The following is a 20,686-nucleotide window of genomic DNA, read 5'->3' on the forward strand; positions in this document are numbered from 1 at the left end:
ATGTACAGCCTAGGATAAATAGAGCATTTTCAGCACAGGGGGAGTGAAGGATAAAGCCCGGTATAATCAGAGGATCCGTAGTGGTGGGGGATGAGGAATGTTGGTTGTGTCCTCAGCAGAGGGGGAGTGAGGGAAATGCTATTGCTACTGTAGCTATCACCAGAATAGTATATACTGCAATAAATTAGAAGAAATAAATAAAGCTAGACTAGACACTAAGGATCCTCAGTAATTTAGATTAGAGAATGACACGGTGACAAAATTCATCACCGTACCTGTCCCCAGGGATAATCACAGGAAACCATCCTATGTCCTTCTTTTGTGTCTATCTCAACCTCAGTCCTTCAATGCAAGGCTTGAGTATAAGTGGTTGTGCCCATCCATACTCTAATTCTTCCCTCACTCCTTAAAAGAATGACATGGGGATGGTTTCCTGTGGGGACAGGAACAGTGACTAAATTTGTCACCATGTCATTCTCTAATTGAGATATTAAAGGGAATAGTAGGGTCTGCAGTAGTAAAACAGGAAGAGAGAATGGGCCAAGGTGTGAGCAGGGGTAAGCAATCCCAGTCCTCGAGAACCACATATAGATCAGGTTTTCAGGATATCCACAATAAATATGCATGAGATAGATTTGCATATCAAGCAGGCAGTGCATGCAAATCCATCTCATATATCTTTATTGTGGATATCCTGAAAACCTGACCTGCCTGTGATTCTCAAGGACCGGAATTGCCTACCCCTGGGCTAGAGGACTGCATCTGCTATTAGATTCTCATTGCAGGAACACTTTCTAAAAGATTTTTTCTTTCTTGTTTTTGCGAGAAGACATGGCCAACTGGGTAGCATCTTCGGGTCCCATCACTGTCACCATAAATATGCCAACACTGAAGGTTAGTACAAGCATCTACTGCCTCTATCCTCAACCATTTTGGCTCCTGTACTAATAGCACAAGGTTTCTCAACCTAATATATCCAAAATAAAAATAAAAATGCATGAGATTGTTATACAATGCCAGTAGTGCATGCAAATCTCTCTCATCTATATTCATTATGGATATCCTGAAAACCTGACTGCTTAGGTGTGTCCCAAAGACTGGGCTGAGAACCTCTGGTCCAGCAGTTGTTTCAGTCAGCTCATCACCACTACATACTGGGTTTTATAGTTTTCAAGTGCATAGGGGGCTCACGTATATTAATAAGAGGAACAACTCAGCCTTTCCTGATGATTTTAGAGCTATTTGATAACTCTAACCCAGTTCAGGCTCAGGGCCACCCAGCACCTCTGCACCCTTGACCACACTGACACTCAATCCTGCATCTCCCTCCCTTCTTCTTTCACAACTTTTTCTATCAAAGAGTTGCCAGCGGCAGTAGTGCTTTCTATATGCTGCCCGGGGCTAACCCGGAAGCTTCACCTCTGCACATACTGCTCCTACTGAAGCAACTTCCTGGTTAGCTGCAGGCAGAATTTGAGTATCAATGCTGGTGCTGGCAACCCTTTGATAGCAAAATATGTGAAGGGATTGATGTGTGTGTGTAACAGGGGGGGGGGGGGGGGAGGGGAGGGGAGTCTGGTGGAAAATGCATGGGAGGAAAGGAAAGAGGTGCTGCACATGAGCGAGGCAAAAGAGAGGGTTAATTTCTCAGCATTGGGTAGGATGAAAGGGAGAAATGCTGCAAGGGGTGTAGGGGAAAAGGGAGAGAATTGTTCAATATAGGGTGAGGTGGGAGGGAGAAATGCTGTATGGGATATAGGGGAAGAGAGGAAGAATTGCTGGACATGGGGTGGAGTGGGGCAGGAGTGAGATGCTGCACGGGATATAGGGATAGAGAGAGGGAGAAGTGCTAGACATGGAGTTGGGTAGGAGAGATTCTGCATGGATTGGGGAGAGGGAGGATTGTTAGAGCTGGGGCAGGAGGGAGAGATGCTGTACAAGGGGGTAGAAATGTTATACATGGGGGTAGAGAGAAGGAAGAGAGAGAAGCTGGAACCAGAGTACAAGGGGGGGGGATAGAGAGAGACATGGAGAACTGGAAAGAGAGAGGAGAGAAGCGAGGTTGTTCATGAGGACAAAGAAGTGGAAAAGAGAAATATACACAGGGAGGGGAAGGGAGAAAGAGGGATATGGATTAAAGGACAGAATGGAATAAGGGAGAGAGCTTAGGGATCCTCATTAACTAAAGCATTTAGATTTTGAGTTGTGAGGTGGCACGGGGTAGGGCAGAGAAAATATCATACCCACCAAAACTGGCTGTCAGGCTATACTATTACCCTTACCCTATAATACCTGTTAAAAATTAAGATTGGCTGTTCCCCTCCATCTGTAATCTTCCTGAATACATACTTCTGTTGTCATTAACACAGTCTGTAATGCAGCACTTTCACTACTTCTATGTCTTTTCAGCATTACAACGGAGGTGTAGCTCGGCCCAGAAATGGAGACTGTGATCCAAACACTGCACATGTGGTTCTCATTGTCGGCTTTGGTGGTGAGTCTGAGTACAGGGTGAGAATTCACAGAGGAACAGAAGGGGGATCCATAACCTGACTAGATAAAAAAGAGATTATGCACTTACCCTGGTAAGCTCTTTTCCAGTAGATAGGTGAGACATTCTAGACCAGGGGTGTCAAAGTCCCTCCTCGAGGGCTGCAATCCAGTCGGGTTTTCAGGATTTCCCCAATGAATATGCATGAGATCTATTAGCATACAATGAAAGCAGTGCATGCAAATAGATCTCATGCATATTCATTGGGGAAATCCTGAAAACCCAACTGGATTGCGGCCCTCAAGGAGGGACTTTGACACCCTGACGTAGAGCCACCCAATACCTGTGAAGTACAGGCATCTGTAGCAACAGGCTTAAACAAATTGTTCTGCTCAAACAGTAACTAAACAGTGCCATTAACTGCCAACATAGGCTTCAAAGGAGCTCAGAAACTACTCCCAATAAATGGAAACATACAAATTCTTCCCAGTCTCCAAGAGCTGACAGGCATCCAAGAATCAGCTTGGAGAAGCATAAACAGACTGAAAACTGTAAGCAGATACAGTAAAGACAGGGCGAGAGTCTAAAATGTCTCACCTATCTACTGGAAAAGAGCTTACCAGAGAAAGTAGATAATTTCTTTTTCCAGTGCAATAGGTGAGACATTCTAGACAGTAGGGACGTACAAAAGCAGTCCCCCAAAAAGCTAGGGTGGGCTTGCTGCACCAACCCTTAAGACTGAGGTCCCGAAGGCAGAGTCCTGTCTTGTTGCCATGAGCACCTGGTAGAACATAGCAAACATGTGAAGAGAAGACCACATTGCTGCTCTGCAGATCTCCTCAAGAGAGACAGATCTAGCTTCAGCCCACAAAGAAGCCACACTCCTGGAAGAATGCACCTTGATGGAAACAGGAGACTGTTTCCCAGAAAGAATGTAAGCTCATACATTGGCCCTACTGATTCATCTGGAAATCGTGGCACAAACAAATGGTCAGAGAGACAAAACTCTTTGGTGACCTCCAGATAACACAGAAGAACTCTGCCCACATCCAGTTTCTTCAACAGGCAGTCCTGTGTCTTGGAACCTGTCAGTTAAAAGGCAGGCAAACACACTTCCTGATTAACATGGAAAGCTGAAAACCACCTCTTGTATGAGGAAAGACTAAAAAAGTTAGGGCTCTTCAGCTTGGAAAACAGATGGCTATGGGGAGATATGATTGAAGTCTACAAAATCCTGAGTGGTGTAGAACTGGTACAAGTAGATCGATTTTTTACTGCATCAAGATTTACAAAGACTAGGGGACACTCGATGAAGTTACAGAGTAATAATTTTAAAACCAATAGGAGGAAATATTTTTTTTACTCAGAGAATAGTTAAGCTCTGGAATGCATTGCCAGATGATGTGGTAAGCAGTGCTCCCTCTAAGCGGGCGGGTGTTGTGAGCAAAATTTTTTTCGCTGTGCGCTAAAATATCGGGCGCCAGCAAGTTATGAGCCAACTCGCCCGATTCTCCTCTCGCCGCCCTGCCCGCCGTGCGCTGTGACGTGAAACTTGTGCGCTGGATGTAATATTTTGTGCGCCAGCGCACGCCAGCGCAGCTTAGAGGGAACACTGGGGTAAGAGCAGTTAATGTAGCTGGTTTTAAAAAAGATTTGGACAAATTCCTAGAGGAAAAGTCCATAGTCGGCTGTTGAGACAGACATGGGATGGTAGCATGGAATGCTGCTACTATTTGGGTTTTTGCCAAGTACTTGTGACTTGGATTGGCCTCCCCAAAAACGGGATACTGGGCTAAATAGATTATTGTTCAGACCCAGTAAGGCTATTATGTTCTTATGTTACCTTCTATTGAGGAAATAGACTGACTCAGTGATATACACAACCTAAGAGAAGGGCTCGCTTATACAAAAACTTAGCTCAGAGATATAGAACTCTGAAGAGGGAGAGGTTACCCCCTCTTGGAAAAAGAGTTTGTCTTCCAATCATTGCTTAATCAATGTTAAAAAGCGAGACCAGCTCAGAGGTGTAAAATTGGTTCAACTGAGTTTATGTCACTTAATTACTTAATTGCATTAATTGAAAATACTGTATGCATATAGGTCAAAACAAAAAGAAATTATTTTTGCAAATCAGGTTGCCACTAATACTTTCAACTTAGCTTGACTTGATTTTACGAAGCAAGAGCTCATCAGGGTCCCGACGCGGCCCCGTTTCGGTGTCTGCTTCAGGAGACCCCGCCAGAAAAAGAACTTAATTCTGAAGAAAGGTAACAACCATAGCACTGCTCAAAACGTAATCGTGCAAAAATGAATCAATGGAAGCTTTTTTCATTTTTGAGCATCAGAGCTGCTACCACCACGGCTGGCGCTAAAAAACGCTCCACAGTTTTGTAAAAGGGGAGATAAAATAGAAATACACAGTTTCAACGCTCTAGCTCAGAGATGCCCAAACTTTTTGGGCTTGCGAGCTACTTTAAAATGACCAAGTCAAAATGATCTACCAAAAATAAAATTAAAAAACACAAAGCACACTATACGCTGAGAAAATGTTAATTATCATTCCTATTCTGGGTTTTTTAAAGAGGTCAAGGCAGATGACTCTATGCATTGTCACCTCAGTAACAACCATACAAAAATAGACAAATATACCCCCCATCCTTTTTATTAAACCACAATAGCAGTTTTTAGCGCAGGGAACTGCACTAAATGCCCAGCGCTGCTCTCGACGCTCATAGGCTCCCTGCACTAAAAACACTATTGCGATTTAGTAAAAGGGGGCCATAGTGCAAAATATAGACAGCATATATAAATTCAGACACATTTTGATCACTAAATTGAAAATAAAATCATTTTCCTACCTTTGTTTGGTAATTTCATCAGTCTCTGGTTGCACTTTAGTCTTCTGACTGTGCATCCAATACTTCTTCCCTTCTTTCAGCCTCTTGTATGCTTCCTCTCCTCCAGACCTCATTCCCTCCCCCAACTTTTTCTTTCTTTCTCTATGTCTGTCTTTCTCTGATTCTGTGCCCCATTTTTTTTGCTTTGTTTCTGGTTCCCCCCCCTTCTTTCTTTCTTTCTTTCTTTCTTTCTTTCTTTCTTCCTTCCTTCCTCTGTGCCCCTTTTTTTGCTTTTTTTTCTGGCTCCCTGTCCCCCCCCACACACACCTTCTTTCTTTCTTCCTTCCTGCCTCCCCATGCCACCACCGCCGCGGAATAGGCTGTTGCTGCTGCTGCTATCGGGAACAAGCCATCTCCCTGCTTCTCTTCTGCACGGGGCCGACCAACTTTCGCCGCCCGATGTCAATTCTAACGTCGGAAAGAATGTTCCGGGCAGCCAGGCAGCGATTGGCTATCCAGAATGTCCTCTCGACGTCAGAATTGACGTCGGGCCGCAAGAGTTGGTCGGCCCTGCAGGGAAGAGAAGCAGGGAGATCAAAGAACACGGTGCCAGCCTGATCCCCGATGGCAGCAGTGAGAAGGGAAGGGAAGCAGGTTGGGCACCACTGCTCTAGGCGAGCCGCATTCTAGGGAGAACAGTGGACCGCCCCCCCCTCCCTTGGTACGCCACTGGAGCAGCAGCGTGTCTGGCTGGCTCGTTTGTTCAAAGCCGTGGGTGGCGGCTCCTTGCGAGATCCGCGCCTGCGTCTGAAGCCTCTCTGATGGTGTGACATCAGAGAGGCTTCCGATGCAGGAGTGGATAGCGCAAGGAGCCGCCAACTCGCGGCTTTGAACGAACGAGCCGGCTGCTGTTCCAAAAGGAAGAGAATGATGCCTCCATACTGCGGGCCGCAAATAAAACCTGGAGAGCCACACGCGGGCCGCGTGTTTGAGACCGCTGCCTTAGAGGGAACACTGCCTAGGACCCTGGAGGAGCCCGGGCCCCCTGTCACCTCCGGGCCCCTGAATGCAGGACTGGTAGTACTGCCCTGATGGCGGCCCTGCAGTGAGCAGTACAACATCAATACACCCATTGTAAAACTAAACAAGCCAGACTAGTGCAGATCAATCCTGCAGTCAAGACTAACAAAAAAACATGTCTTTCGAACACACAGAACACAGAAAACACCTTCGCCTAGTATGGAATATGTAATCACAAACTAACCCCTCCCCCTTTTACAAAACTGTAGTGTGGATTTTAGCCACGGAGGTAACAGCTCTGACGCTCATAGAATTCTGAGCATTAGAGCTGCTACCACCACGGCTGGCGCTAAAAAACGCTCTACAGTTTTGTAAAAGGGGGGATAAAATAGAAATACATAGACAAAGGTTAAATTGAACCAGTAAGAAGCTGGACTCTGCATACAATGCTCCACAGTGACACATGTCTCCTAAAGCAATAAATAAATAGAAATTTTTTTTCTACCTTTGTCTTCTGTGATTTCTGCTTTCCTCATCTTCTTGTAACTCTCTTCCTTCCATCCACTGTCTGCTGTCTCTCTTCCCCTATATGGCATCTTCTCTCCTTCTAAGCCCCTTCCAGAAACTGTATGCCTCCCCCTTCCATCTCTCCTTTCACCCCCATTGGTCTGGCATCTCTCTCCTCTCCTTCCCTCTCCCACACCTTTCCTCTGCAATCCCTTTCCCTTTTTTCCCTCATTTTCCTTTTCAATTTATTTTCTGCATCTGTCTAGATTACGTTCTTACTACCCTCTCATCAATGTCCTTTTTTACTGTCTACCTAAAGCTTGCCACCTCTTTCCCTCACCCCTCCAGTATTTCCCTAACTCAATCTTTTTCTCCCCATCATGAGCCCTCCTTTTATTTATCCCCTCCTTCCATCATGCACCCTCTTTCTCCAACCCTTCCATCTAGTACCTTCTCCTCTCTCTGTCCACTTCCATCCAGCATCTGCTCCCCTCTTTCTCTCCTCCCATTTCCTACCTGCATTTGCTCCCTTATCTCTCCCATCTGCACTTCCATCCAGCATAGGCTCCCCACTACCATCCAATGTCTGCCCTTTCTCTCGCCATCCACCCTTCTTCAATCAGCATCTGCCCCCTTTCTTTCCCTCCAATATCCTTCCCCCTTATGTCTCTCCCCTTTCTCTGTACATCATTTCTATCAGCACCACCCTTCCATACCACCCCGCCCCCTTTCTTTCTCTCCACCACTCTTCCATTCCAGCAATCCTGCTCCTTTCTCTCCCTTTATGCCGCAAGGTCCCATAATGACTGTAGTTACCGGCTGCCAGTCCACCCCACTCCAACGTACTTGCTTTGGAGCGGACTCAGCAGCCGCATGCTGGAAGGTCCCGCGATGACTCTTCTGCTGGCTCTGCTCCGGCAGACGCAGGGAGTTGTGGCAAAGTCTCGCAATGACTACGTCTGCTGGGTCCACCCCCTCCGACATAACTTACTTCTTCCGGAGCAGAGCCGGCGGATGAGTCATCGCGGGACCTACCTGCACCTCAGCGCGGCTGCTGACTCTGCTGCAGAGAAAGTAAGCCAGAGGTAACGTGACCATTTATTTTTTTCATCATAAGGGGACATCTATTAATTGACTATGTATCCTTTCTTTCATTTCTTTCTGCACTCAGGCCCAACAATTGTCCCTTTCTATTCCCTCCCTCCTTCCTTCCCATGTCCTTAGTGCCCCCAGTGCCTCCTTCCCGTGTCCATGGTGCCCCCAGTGCCTCCTTCCCGTGTCCATGGTGCCCCCAGTGCCTCCTTCCCATGTCCATGGTGCCCCCAGTGCCTCCTTCCCGTGTCCATGGTGCCCCCAGTGCCTCCTTCCGGTGTCCTTAGTGCCCCCAGTGCCTCCTTCCTGTGTCCATGGTGCCCCTAGTGCCTCCTTGCCGTGTCCTTAGTGGCCCCAGTGCCTCCTTATGTCCCCACTGCCTTCCAGATTTTGTCCACCCCCAAAGCCAGCCTGCCTGTCTGCCTATCTATCTCCCTCCCTCCCTGCTGCGCTAAAGCCAGCCAGCTTGCCTACCTACATCCTGCCCTCCCTGCCGCAGAAAAAAGAAGAAAAAAGCGCCTCTCCCTTTCCTTTCTGATGTCGGAGAGGACGTTCCGGGCCAGCCAATCACTGCCTGGCTGGCCCGGAACGTCCTCTCCGACGTCAGAATTGATGTCGGAAAAACTTCTTATCAGTGGGGGGAGGTAAGATTGCAGCAGCGCAGGCCGGGGGATAGGAAGGGCAGGAGGACCCGGACCTGGCCGGCTGTGCACCCCCCCCAAGCCGTGCACCCGGGGAGGACCGCCCCTCCCGCCCTTTCTTTGGTACGCCACTGCAGTACAGTGAGAGATTAGAGAAAATGGGCCTCTTCTCCCATGAAAAGTGGAGACTGAGAGGGGACATGATCGAAACAGTCAAGATAATGAAGGGCTAGCTGAGCATTTGGTAACCTGCTTCAGTAGTAGAGAAGCTAAGATGGATCCTGCCGCCCCTCCCCGCTGTGCCACATAGAAACATAGAAATAGACGGCAGATAAGGGCCACGGCCCATCTAGTCTGCCCATCCCAATGACCCTCCCCTACCTTTCTCTGTGAATAGTCACTAAATTTGTGCAATCCTGGCAAGAATCTACATGAAGAGAGCCCAAGGACTCCATCCCAGAAAGTTTCCAGGAAAAATTTACATTTTTGAAGAAGCAGGGAGCTTTAGAAAAAAAAAAAAAAATTGCTAAAAATCCAAGATGGACGCCGTCAAGAAATTTGCATCAAAATCATAATATTTTTCACACTTCCCAAACTCTACATACAGCAACTTTAAGCTTTTTCAGAAGGAGGAACACAGGGGAACATAAAAAAACACTGAAAACCCCACTTTTCCAACCTCCACCAATGTCTCTCACAGGCTTTTAACCTGTGTACTTACTGTGACTTGGCAGGATCAGTGCTGGAAACCTGCTTTCAGTGCTACAATGTTGGGAATACTGCTGCAAAGCTGGTCTTTGGGCTTCCAGTCAAACTCCAATGTCTGACAACTCCACCCCTGTGACCAACGGATACACACTGGAATGGGTGGAGGCGCAATGACGCAGCCGACACCCTATGAGACACCACCGAGCCTCCTAAGGGCGCCTAACAGCCTGTGCTTGACCCCTGATTAACAGAAGGGGAGACCACCTCAGAGATGGCCCTGAGCTCCAGAGAAAACTATGCAAACTGACTAACAGGTACCCAGTGGGATTGGCCTGTCAGCTACAGACCGAAGTCTGTGAATTCTCATGCAAGCAAAGCTTTAAAAGTGCTTTCAAGCACCAAATTACCCAAAAAGGGATGAAATTACATTGAATTAAAAATAATAAAATGGGGAGAGCAGAACATACACATCTGCAGTCATGTGTGCAGAAGGAAAGAATTGAAAGTGGAGCTAAGTGAAGTATAACAGAGGCAGAGTGAAAAATCCGGAGTGGATTCCTTCTGCAGCATGTAGCTAAAGGGAAATAACCCTACTGTCTAGATTAAAATGTCTCACCTATTGCACCAGAAATTCCTTTAGTTAAAGAATATAAACAAAGTATGTGGCCTAAATGGGGGATTCGCTCTCTTTACCTGTACAGTAACTTTGCTGGGAGGATTGGGCAGTGTGGGGGCTTGGTTTCTGCGAACATAGGGTTAGTTGCCCGAGACAGAGAGGCAGGTTGAGGTGTAGGTTCCTACAATTCTTCTTTGTAAGGCTTGGTAGCCATGGCAACTCACATGGACCCTCTCTCCCCCAACTCCAGATGCTTGCTGCTAACCTTGCTTTTGCAGTACAGTCAGCATTGCTGTTTGAGAGACTGGGGATAATTTATAAAGATGACACCAAGATTTAAGGTGGCAGAATGTGCTTAAATGACCTGAAAACTGGTATACTCGTGTCAATATTCTGACTGTACACAATCCTATAACCTGGCATTTACAGACAATGACAAAGTAATTTGAAGGTGGGCATACATATGGATGGAATTTAGGAAGAGCATTGGTGAGGAACACAACTACATGAAATGTAGAGTCTTAAAGAAAATCATTAGCATTTTAATCAGCACACAATATCTAATTGATAGTAGAGAGTTGCGCGGGGACAGTAATCCCACCCGTCCCCACCCGTCCCCTCCAAAGTCCCACCTGTCCCCATGAGGAATCCCACCCATCCCCGCAAGGAATCCCCTCCGTCCCCACCCATCCCTATAAACTACAGAAATAGTTATTTCATTTAATTATGCTACTGAATTAAAGGCTCTGGTAGAAACCCATTTACAAATAAGCAAAAAGACTTTATTAATTTGGAAATATTAATTGGGAAGAATACATACTTTGTAAGCAGGTTTCTACCAGAGCCTCTAATGTTTATAAATTTTTATCAACACAACTAATATACTACTTTATCCTAAAGCAAAAAAAAAAAAAAAGAAATAGAATTTTTTTCCTACCTTTTGTTGCCTGGTTTCTGCTTTCCTCATATTCTCATTCAATTCCTTCCATCCACTATCTCTCTTCTCTCTGCATCTTCCATTTGCTCTGTTACTGTGCCTCTCCCTTTCTCCCCCCTTCCAAATTGGACTGGAACCCATCTTCTTCCCTCCGCTCCCCCCATAGTCTGGCATCTCTGTCTTCTTCCCTGCCAGCATCTTCTCCCCACTCTCTCTTCCCAATGTCCTGTCAGTGTCCTTCTCCCCCCTCTGTCTTCCCCATGTTCTTTCAGTGTCCTTCTTCCCCATGTGCTTTCAGTATCCTTCTCCCCCCTCTGTCTTCCCCATGTCCTTTCAGCGTCCTTCTCCCCCCGTCTTCCCCATGTCCTTTCAGCGTCCTTCTCCCCCTCCGTCTTCCCCATGTCCTTTCAGCGTCCTTCTCTCCCCCCATCTTCCCCATGTCCTTTCAACGTCCTTCTCCACCCCTTTGTCTTCCCCATGTGCTTTCAGCGTCCTTTTCCCCCCCTCTGTCTTCCCCATGTCCTTTCAGCGTCCTTCTCCCCCCATCTTCCCCTTGTCCTTTCATTGTCCTTCTCCACCCCTTTGTCTTCCCCAGTGCTTTCAGTGTCCTTCTCCCCCTCAGTTTTACCTTAAGCGTCTTTTCCTCTCCACTCCACCTTTCCTCCCTTTCTCCCTCCCTGCCCCTTACCTTTGTGGCGCTTCCCTGCCCGATTGACAACAGAACAGGTCCGGTCCGACAAACCTCCCTGCCCTGTAGCCGCGAATCTAAATTACCTTCTTACAGCAGCTGGAGTATTGAAGCTGCTGTAAGAAAGTAATTTAGATTTGCGGCTACAGGGCAGGGAGGTTTGTCGGACCGGGCCTGTTGTCGGTCGGTTGGAGGAAGCGCTACAAAGGTAAGGGGATTGGCCGGCTGTGCACCCCCCCTATGGCTGCACCCAGGGCGGACCGCCCTCCCCGCCGCCCCCTTGGTACGCCACTGTCGATCGCAGCACACAGCCGATCGGAACGGAAGTCTTCCCGATGTCAGTGCTGATGTCGGAGGGAGGGAAGGCTTTGCTTAAGCCCTCCCTCCGACGTCAGCGCTGACATCGTGGAAGACTTCCGTTCCGATCGGCTGTGTGCTGCGGCAGGGCAGGTAGGGAGAAGACGAGCCTCACATCCAACCCCGCAGGAATCCTGCGACCCTCGGAGGCGTCCCCACCGGATCCCCGCGACCCTAGGGAGTGTCCCCGTGATCCGAAGGAGGAACCCGCAGGATCCCCGCGGGTCCCGCGGGATTCCCGTTCCCCCCGTTCCCGTGCAGCTCTCTAATTGATAGTCCATGCAAAGATGAAAGCAGCATTTTGAGCCAATTGTATTGCTATTAGCATAGTACCTGGAAGTATAGTTAGGTTACTAGATGTCCAGGAAAATACAGACATGTCCTCTTTTTAGATGACTGTCTGGGTGCCCATTCAGACTATCCAAAACCCGGCAGTTTTGGAAAATTCTGAGCTCCAGCCGCATCTGAAGGGCCTCTGAGCATGCATAGATTACATCACACACGTCCGTGTATGCTCAGAGGCCCTCCAGATGCATCCCAGAGGTTGGGAAAGAATAGACAAAGCTTTGCAGGGGAAGGGCTGGAGGCATATAGGGCAAGGTTGGAGGTAGAACAAGGGCGGGTCTAGGGCTGAATGGGGTGGGGCCATGCATTCGTGACTTCACAGCTCTAAATATGGTAACCCTAAGTATAGCACAGTTACTTACCGTAACAGGTGTTATCCAGGGACAGCAGGCAGATATTCTTGACTGATGGGTGACGGCACCGACGGAGCCCCGGTACGGACACTTTTAGAGTGATTGCACTCTAAGAACTTGGAAAGTTCTAGAGACCGCACCGCGCATGCGCGAGTGCCTTCCCGCCCGACCCCGACGCGCGGTCCCTCAGTTAAGATAAGCCAGCTAAGAAGCCAACCCGGGGAGGTGGGTGGGATGCAAGAATATCTGCCTGCTGTCCCTGGATAACACCTGTTACAGTAAGTAACTGTGCTTTATCCCAGGACAAGCAGGCAGCATATTCTTGACTGATGGGTGACCTCCAAGCTAACGAAAAGAGGGATGGAGGGAAGGTTGGCCATTAGGAAAACAAATTTTGCGAAACAGATTGGCCAAAATGTCCATCCCGTCTGGAGAAAGCATCCAGACAATAATGAGATGTAAAAGTATGGACTGAGGACCACATAGCAGCTTTGCAGATTTCCTCAATAGGCGTGGAACGGAGGAAAGCTACAGATGCTGCCATAGCTCTAACTCTATGGGCCGTGACAGAACCTTCCAGTGTCAGTCCCGACTGAGCATAGCAGAATGAAATGCAAGCCGCAAGCCAATTAGATAGCGTACGCTTAGAAACAGGACGTCCCAATTTATTCGGATCAAAGGACAGAAAAAGTTGGGGAGATGATCTGTGGGGCTTAGTACGGTCTAAATAGTAAGCTAAAGCCCGCTTACAGTCCAAAGTATGAAGAGCCTGTTCTCCGGAATGGGAGTGAGGTTTGGGAAAAAAAACAGGCAGTACAATAGATTGGTTGAGATGGAACTCAGAGACAACCTTAGGGAGAAACTTTGGATGTGTACGTAGAACCACCTTGTCATGATGAAAGACTGTGAAAGGTGGGTCAGAAACTAGTGCATGGAGCTCACTGACCCTCCTGGCAGAGGTGAGAGCAATAAGAAAAAGTACCTTCCAAGTGAGAAATTTGAAAGAGGCAGTAGCCAAGGGTTCAAATGGAGGCTTCATCAAGGTGGAGAGAACCACGTTTAGATCCCAGATCACAGGAGGTGCTCTGAGAGGTGGTTTCATATTGAAAAGACCTCGCATGAATCTGGAGACTAGGGGATGAGCTGAAAGGAGTTTCCCCTGGACCGGCTCATGAAAGGCCGTAATGGCACTGAGATGGACTCTGACGGAAGTAGATTAAAGACCAGAGTTAGACAGAGAAAGCAGATAATCCAAAAGAGTCTCCACTGCAAGAGACTTGGGGTCATGATGATGAAGGAGACACCAAGAAGAAAACCTCGTCCACTTTTGATGGTAACATTGTAGAGTGGCTGGTTTCCTGGAGGCGTCCAGAATGGAGCGAACAGGCTGAGATAGAATAAGATCAGTTGAAGTCAGCCCGAGAGATACCAAGCTGTCAGGTGTAGGGACTGCAGGTTGGGATGGAGAAGGGTTTCCTGATTCTGTGTAAGCAGAGAGGGAAACAGTGGAAGTAGAAATGGCTCTCTGGAACTGAGTTGAAGTAGAAGGGAGAACCAATGTTGCCTGGGCCACCGTGGAGCAATCAGGATCATGGTGGCCCGTTCCCTCTTTAGTTTGAACAAGGTCCGAAGCATGAGAGGTAGAGGAGGGAAAGCATAGAGGAACAGACTGGACCAATCCAGAAGAAAAGCATCCGCTGCTAGACGGTGGGGAGAGTAAAGTCTGGAGCAGAATTGGGGCAACTGATGATTGTGAGGAGCTGCAAAGAGGTCCACCTGAGGAGTGCCCCATTGGGCAAAGATGGACTGTAGAGTCGATGGGTCGAGAGTCCATTCGTGGGGTTGGAGAACTCTGCTGAGCTTGTCCGCTAAGTAATTCTGTTCTCCTTGAATATAAATCGCCTTCAGGAATAAGCGGCGAGTGGTTGCCCAGGACCAGATTCTCTGAGCTTCCTGGCATAAGAGGCGAGAGCCTGTTCCACCCTGTTTGTTGATGTAGTACATGGCTACCTGGTTGTCTGTGCAGAGTAGAAGGACTTGAGGAAACAGAAGGTGTTGGAAGGCCTTGAGGGCATAGAACATTGCCCTGAGTTCTAGGAAATTGATGTGATGCTTCTTTTCCTGAGGAGTCCAAACGCCTTGAGTTTGATACTCGTTCAAATGGGCTCCCCATGCATAAGGGGAGGCGTCGGTGGTGATGACCAGTTGATGAGGAGGCAGATGGAACAGAAGGCCCCTGGAGAGATTTGAGGATGTCAACCACCATTGTAGAGACTGACGAAGAGACGATGTCACAGATATGTGTCGTGAGCAAGAGTCTGTCGCCTGAGACCACTGTAGAGCCAGGGTCCATTGAGGAGTGCGTAGGTGAAGACGAGCCAGAGGTGTGACATGAACTGTGGAGGCCATGTGACCCAAGAGAATCATCATCTGCTTTGCAGAAATGGAGTGCTGGGGCAGCACCTGCTGACAGAGCGATTGGAGGTTGTGAAGACGGTTGTCCGGCAAGAAGGCTCTCATCTGGACAGTGTCCAGCACCGCTCCAATGAATTGAAGTCTCTGTGTAGGAAGGAGGTGAGACTTGGGTACATTGATTTCGAACCCTAGAAGTTGTAGAAAAAAGATGGTCTGGTTGGTGGCCAGAAGAACAGCTTGAGATGAAATGGCCTTGATCAACCAGTCGTCCAGGTAGGGAAAAACCTGAAGGTGGTGGGAGCGCAGGAACGCTGCCACCACCACCAGACATTTTGTGAACACTCTTGGAGAGGAGGCAAGACCGAAGGGGAGCACTCTGTATTGGTAATGACAGTGATTGATCATGAAGCGAAGGTACTGTCTGGAGGCCGGGTTGATTGGAATGTGAGTGTAGGCCTCTTTGAGATCGAGAGAGCATAGCCAGTCGTTGTGATCGAGGAGAGGATAAAGTGTTGCTAGAGATAGCATCTTGAATTTTTCTTTGACCAAGCATTTGTTGAGGTCTCGCAGATCTAGAATTGGTCTGAGGTCCCCTGTTTTTTTGGGAACTAGAAAATAACGGGAGTAGAATCCCTGCCCCCTTTGATCTAGAGGAACTTCCTCTATGGCGTTCAGAAGGAGGAGGGATTGAACCTCCTGACGAAGAAGGGCAGATTGAGGAGTGTGCAAAGCAGACTCTTTTGGTAGACTTTGGCCTGGAAGGGTGTGAAAGTTGAGAGAGTAGCCGTGGCGGATGATGTTGAGGACCCATTGGTCCGAAGTGATAACTTCCCACCGGCTGAGAAAGAAAGAAAGTCGTCCTCCTATCAGTTGAGGGAGGAGAGGAGATGTGTGAACGCTGGCTATGCCCTCGAGGACTAAGTCAAAAGGGCTGAGTCGATTTTTGCTGAGGAGGCTGCTTGGCTGGTTGTTGCTGCTGAGGTCTAGGCGTTTGCCTCTGTTGTTGACGCTGCCTCCGAGGTTGCTGAGTGGAAGGCTGCAAGGGGCGAGCCACAAAACGCCGCTGATAGGCCGATTGCTGTCTAAATGGCCGTGGAGGTGGGGGTTTCTTCTTGGTCTTAAGAAGGGTATCCCAGCGGGTTTCATGAGCCGAGAGCTTCTGAGTCGTCGAGTCCATAGATTCTCCGAACAGCTCATCCCCTAAACATGGGGCATTAGCCAACCGGTCTTGATGATTAACATCAAGCTCGGAGACTCTAAGCCAGGCCAAACGTCGCATGGCTACAGACATGGCTGTTGCTCTAGAGGTAAGCTCAAAGGTGTCATATATAGACCTTACCATGAATTTTCTGAGCTGGAAGAGAGACGAGGAGCATTGATGGAAAGCCTCACGATTCCCCACAGGAAGGTACTGCTCAAAGGAAGCCATGGTGGTAAGGAGATGCTTTAAGTAAAAAGAAAAATGAAAAGCATAGTTACCAGAACGATTAGCAAGCATCGCATTCTGGTAAAGTCGCTTACCAAATTTGTCCATGGCTTTTCCCTCTCTGCCAGGAGGAACAGAGGCATAGACACTAGCTCCTAAGGACTTCTTGAGGGTGGATTCTACAAGGAGAGACTCATGAGGGAGCTGTGGTTTATCGAACCCAGGAATAGGGATCACTTTATATAGGGAATCCAATTTGCGGGGAGCTCCCGGGACAGTAAGAGGAGTCTCCAAATTCTTGTAAAAAGTCTCCCTCAGGATGTCATGTAAAGGGAGTTTCAAGAATTCCTTTGGAGGCTGGTCAAAATCAAGAGCGTCTAGAAAAGCTTTGGACTTTTTAGACTCAGCCTCCAAAGGAATGGAAAGAGATTCACACATATCTCTTAAAAAAGAAGAGAAAGAGGTGGAATCAGGTTTGGAGGAAGTATCCTGAAGAACAGGCTCGTCCTCCTCTGATGAACACTCCCCTTCTGACAGAAAAGGTTCTTCAGAGTCGCCCCACAGATCAGGGTCTCGAATATGGGGACCACGGTCCCGAGACTCAGGGGTGGATGGTTCCCGGTGTCGGGACTTCTGTACCGACTTACCCGACCTCATCGACGCGGTACCGGGAGATGTTATCGGTTGCACCGGAGCCGAAGTCTGTACCGATTGGTGATGAGACCTGGGCTCCGGTGCGAGGACAGGCATCGATGCCGATGAGGCCAAGTGTACCGGTACCGAAGGAGTGGATGGTGACAATATAGACTGTTCCACAATCGGTACCGGTTGCCCAGTGGGGACCGACACCGGAGGGCTCGGTGTCAGGAGAGCTGGAAGGAGTTGTTTGAGCTGTTCCTTCAGCTGCACCTGTAAGATGGCCGCAATGCGATCATCGAGGGAGGGCACCGGTACCGCTTTTTTCTTCTGCGGTACCTGCGGTGCCGCTCTACGCCCCGGAGATGAGGAGCCCGATGTCGAGGGACTCACCTCAATAGGGGCGGAGCGCTTCCGCTGGCGCCTCACGGTCGGCAGGATTGGACTCTCTGCAATGGAGACCGGAGGACGTTCCAGCGGGGAAGGCTTCTTAGCCGGCTTACCTGCATGCTGCGACGCCGACGCGGTATCGCGTGGCGTCGATGAGGTGGGTGCCGACGAAACAGGTACCGAGACCGGCGCCGAAGACGTGGGGTCGGACATGTCGGTGCCGAAAAGCAGTCTCTGCTGTATTTCTCGATTTTTGAGAGTCCGCTTTTTCAAAGTGGCACAGCGGGTGCAGGTAGAGGCCTGATGTTCCGGACCCAGACACTGAAGGCACCAGTTGTGTGGGTCTGTAAGGGAAATAGGCCGTGCACACCGCTGGCACTTCTTGAACCCGGGCTGAGGGGGCATGAACGGAAAAACGGCTTCTGCCAAATCGAAGGCCGAGGCCTCGATGATGGCAGTAGGCCCCGCCGGGGCAAATCAAGAAAACTCGAAAAAAATAAGAGATTTTTTTTTTTTTTTTTTACAAAAGAAAGAAAAAAGGAAGGGCAAAAAAACCCCGAAAAAGTTTACGCGAGCGGGAAGGCGAATGAAAAAATTTTCAACAGCCGTTGAAAATGCGACTTCTTAGCTCCGCGGAAACTAAGAAACTGAGGGACCGCGCGTCGGGGTCGGGCGGGAAGGCACTCGCGCATGCGCGGTGCGGTCTCTAGAACTTTCCAAGTTCTTAGAGTGCAATCACTCTAAAAGTGTCCGTACCGGGGCTCCGTCGGTGCCATCACCCATCAGTCAAGAATATGCTGCCTGCTTGTCCTGGGATAAAGTGAATTACAATAATCCAGTACTGGAGCAACCAATACATGAAAATCAAGCACAGGGTTTAAAGGTTTTAGTCTAAGCACTTGTAGCAGCTTAAGGCAACACATTTTGCTAACATTTATAGGGATTATAGGAGACAGAACAGGACTGTGGAGTCAGTATAGGTAACTGTGACCTGCTTCCCTGCCCCCCTCCAATTTTAATAATAATAATACATTTATTTATAGACCGTAATACCTCCCAGCTCAGTGCGGTTTACAATAAGAGGTAAGAACTGTAAAAACACAGCAAATTTACACCACAAAATACAGTACATTATATATAAAATATAACATTAAGAAATTATTAACTTATCAAGATTATACATATTTATCAAACAGTTAAGTTTTTAATTATCTTCTAAAGACCTGGTAAGAAGAATTTAAGATAAACCACTAAGGGCTAGATTCACTAAACCCACCGATCAAGTCCCGACCACTTAGCGACCCCTGTGCGACCCGATTTTCCTCCGACCCATTCACTAACCTCATGGCCGATCAGATCTGATCCGCGCATGCAAATGAGGGGAAATGGCATGTAAAGTAGGAAGGACGCGATTCACTAAACAAATGCAGGCACACCGACTGGGCTGGCCGATCCAAAAACAAGCAACTTTTGAGGACCAGTCAATTGTGTAAAAACCCTGCTCTCTGCTGCGATTCTCCTGCTTTGGCTGCCCTTCTTTTAGCCCCGATCTCCCGCTTCTCTGCCCCGAATCTCCTGCCCTTTCCTGCATTGCAAGCCCCGTGGTTTTAACCCACGGGTTTAAAGTGGGTTAAAACCATGGGCTCACGAAGTTAGAAGTAAAAAGGGCTTACGAAAAATAAAGCTAAAAAAAGTTTTTTCCAGCTCTGCTGGGCAAGGAGGGCCAGCGTATGCACAGACCATCTACAGATGGTCTGTGCATGCGTCGGGATTGCTGGAGAGGGTGTCATTCTGATCATCCTCATTTGCATGAGGACACGTCCTGAATCAGTCCCCCAGACCAGGATCGGGACCCGGATCAGATTGGTAGGCCGTTTTGTGAATCTGGCCCTATAACGTTTGTTCCAAAGTCCTGCCTGAAAGCATAGGGTTCTATTAAATCTTTTGTATACACAACCTTTTATTGAGGGGAAAAAATAAGGTTGTGTTTCATGAAGAACGTCTGTTTTCTGCTAAAAGGTAACTAGGTATAAGATCATATAATGTTTTATAACAAATGCAGGCCAATTTAAAAATTATTCTTGCCTCTACCGGAAGCCAGTGCAACTTTCGATGGTATGGTGTTACATGTTCTGATTTTTTGCATCCTCCTAATGATTTTTTGATAAGAACCTAGATAAATGATGTTACAGTAGCCTAAAGTACTCAGAACTAAGGACTGCACAATCAATCTAAAAGACGAAAAGTCAAAATAAGATTTAATTGTGCAAAGCTTCCATAGTGTGAAAAAACTTTTCTTTACTAAAGCATCAAATTGAGCATTGAACGACAAGTTTCAGTCAAGATATACTCCTAAGATTTTAATAACTGGACTGATAGAATAATTAATTCCATTCAACTTTAACAATTTTTCTTTAATCTTAGTTGGACTTGCCAAAAAAAAATCTTAGTTTTATTAGAGTTTAATTTTAGTCTAAATTTTTTTGACCATTGCTAAACAAACATAATTATGGATGATACAAAATGTTGAGTTTCCAATGTTAATGAGGAAATAGGGACTACAATAGTTATATCATCTGCATAACTGTATAATTTCAAGTCTAGACTTGTTAGTTTATTGTCTAAGAATATTCAAATAAATATTGAACAGTGAGGGAGAAAGTGGAGAGCCCTGCAGAACTCCACTTGTGTTACTCCAGACATGAGAATATTGTTCATCACTACAAACTTGATAAGTTTGATATTTTAAAAACCCTTCAAACCATTAGAGAACACAATCCGAAATACCAATTGCATTTAAACATTTAATCAGAATTCCATGATCCAGGAGATCAAATGCACTGCTCAAATCAAACTGTAAGATCAGTGTACACCTACTTATACTGAACAATTTGTGAAGATGATCCAGTAAAGAAGCTAAAACTGTTTCTATACTATGGAGGGGACGAATGCCAGATTCCCAGATTCTCTCTTCAGGAGGCCAAATTTTCAAAACAAAATAGCACACTGGTTGGGAACCACTAAGATAGGAGATTGGGAAGGAAGGTAGCACAGGAGGCTCTTGTAAGATCTTGAAAACTTGGGATGTCTGTGAAAGGAACAGGCTAGGTAGTGCCTACATATTGCTGTGTCTGAAAGGTAACCTGTCTGGGAGGGATAGACGGTTTAGGCAATGCATTTTGTCAGGCACATTGCTGTTACTTACTGGAAGACCCCTTTTATATTCT

At 47.5% G+C, this 20,686-nt stretch overlaps 1 protein-coding gene across 4 annotated transcripts in view; it reads left to right on the plus strand.

Annotated features, from left to right (window-relative positions):
• Positions 1 to 20,686, plus strand: part of LOC117364971 (cathepsin W-like) — a 96,290-nt gene that overhangs the window by 60,475 nt on the left and 15,129 nt on the right. For all 4 annotated transcript variants that reach the window (XM_033954732.1, XM_033954731.1, XM_033954730.1 and 1 more), the window contains 2 exons: positions 830 to 894; positions 2,410 to 2,494. In XM_033954732.1, coding sequence (XP_033810623.1) covers positions 830 to 894; positions 2,410 to 2,494 — 150 coding nt within the window. The remainder of the gene's footprint in view (positions 1 to 829; positions 895 to 2,409; positions 2,495 to 20,686) is intronic.

The sequence above is a fragment of the Geotrypetes seraphini genome, chromosome 8 (assembly GCF_902459505.1).
Source record: "Geotrypetes seraphini chromosome 8, aGeoSer1.1, whole genome shotgun sequence".
NCBI classification, from domain to species: Eukaryota; Metazoa; Chordata; class Amphibia; order Gymnophiona; family Dermophiidae; genus Geotrypetes; species Geotrypetes seraphini.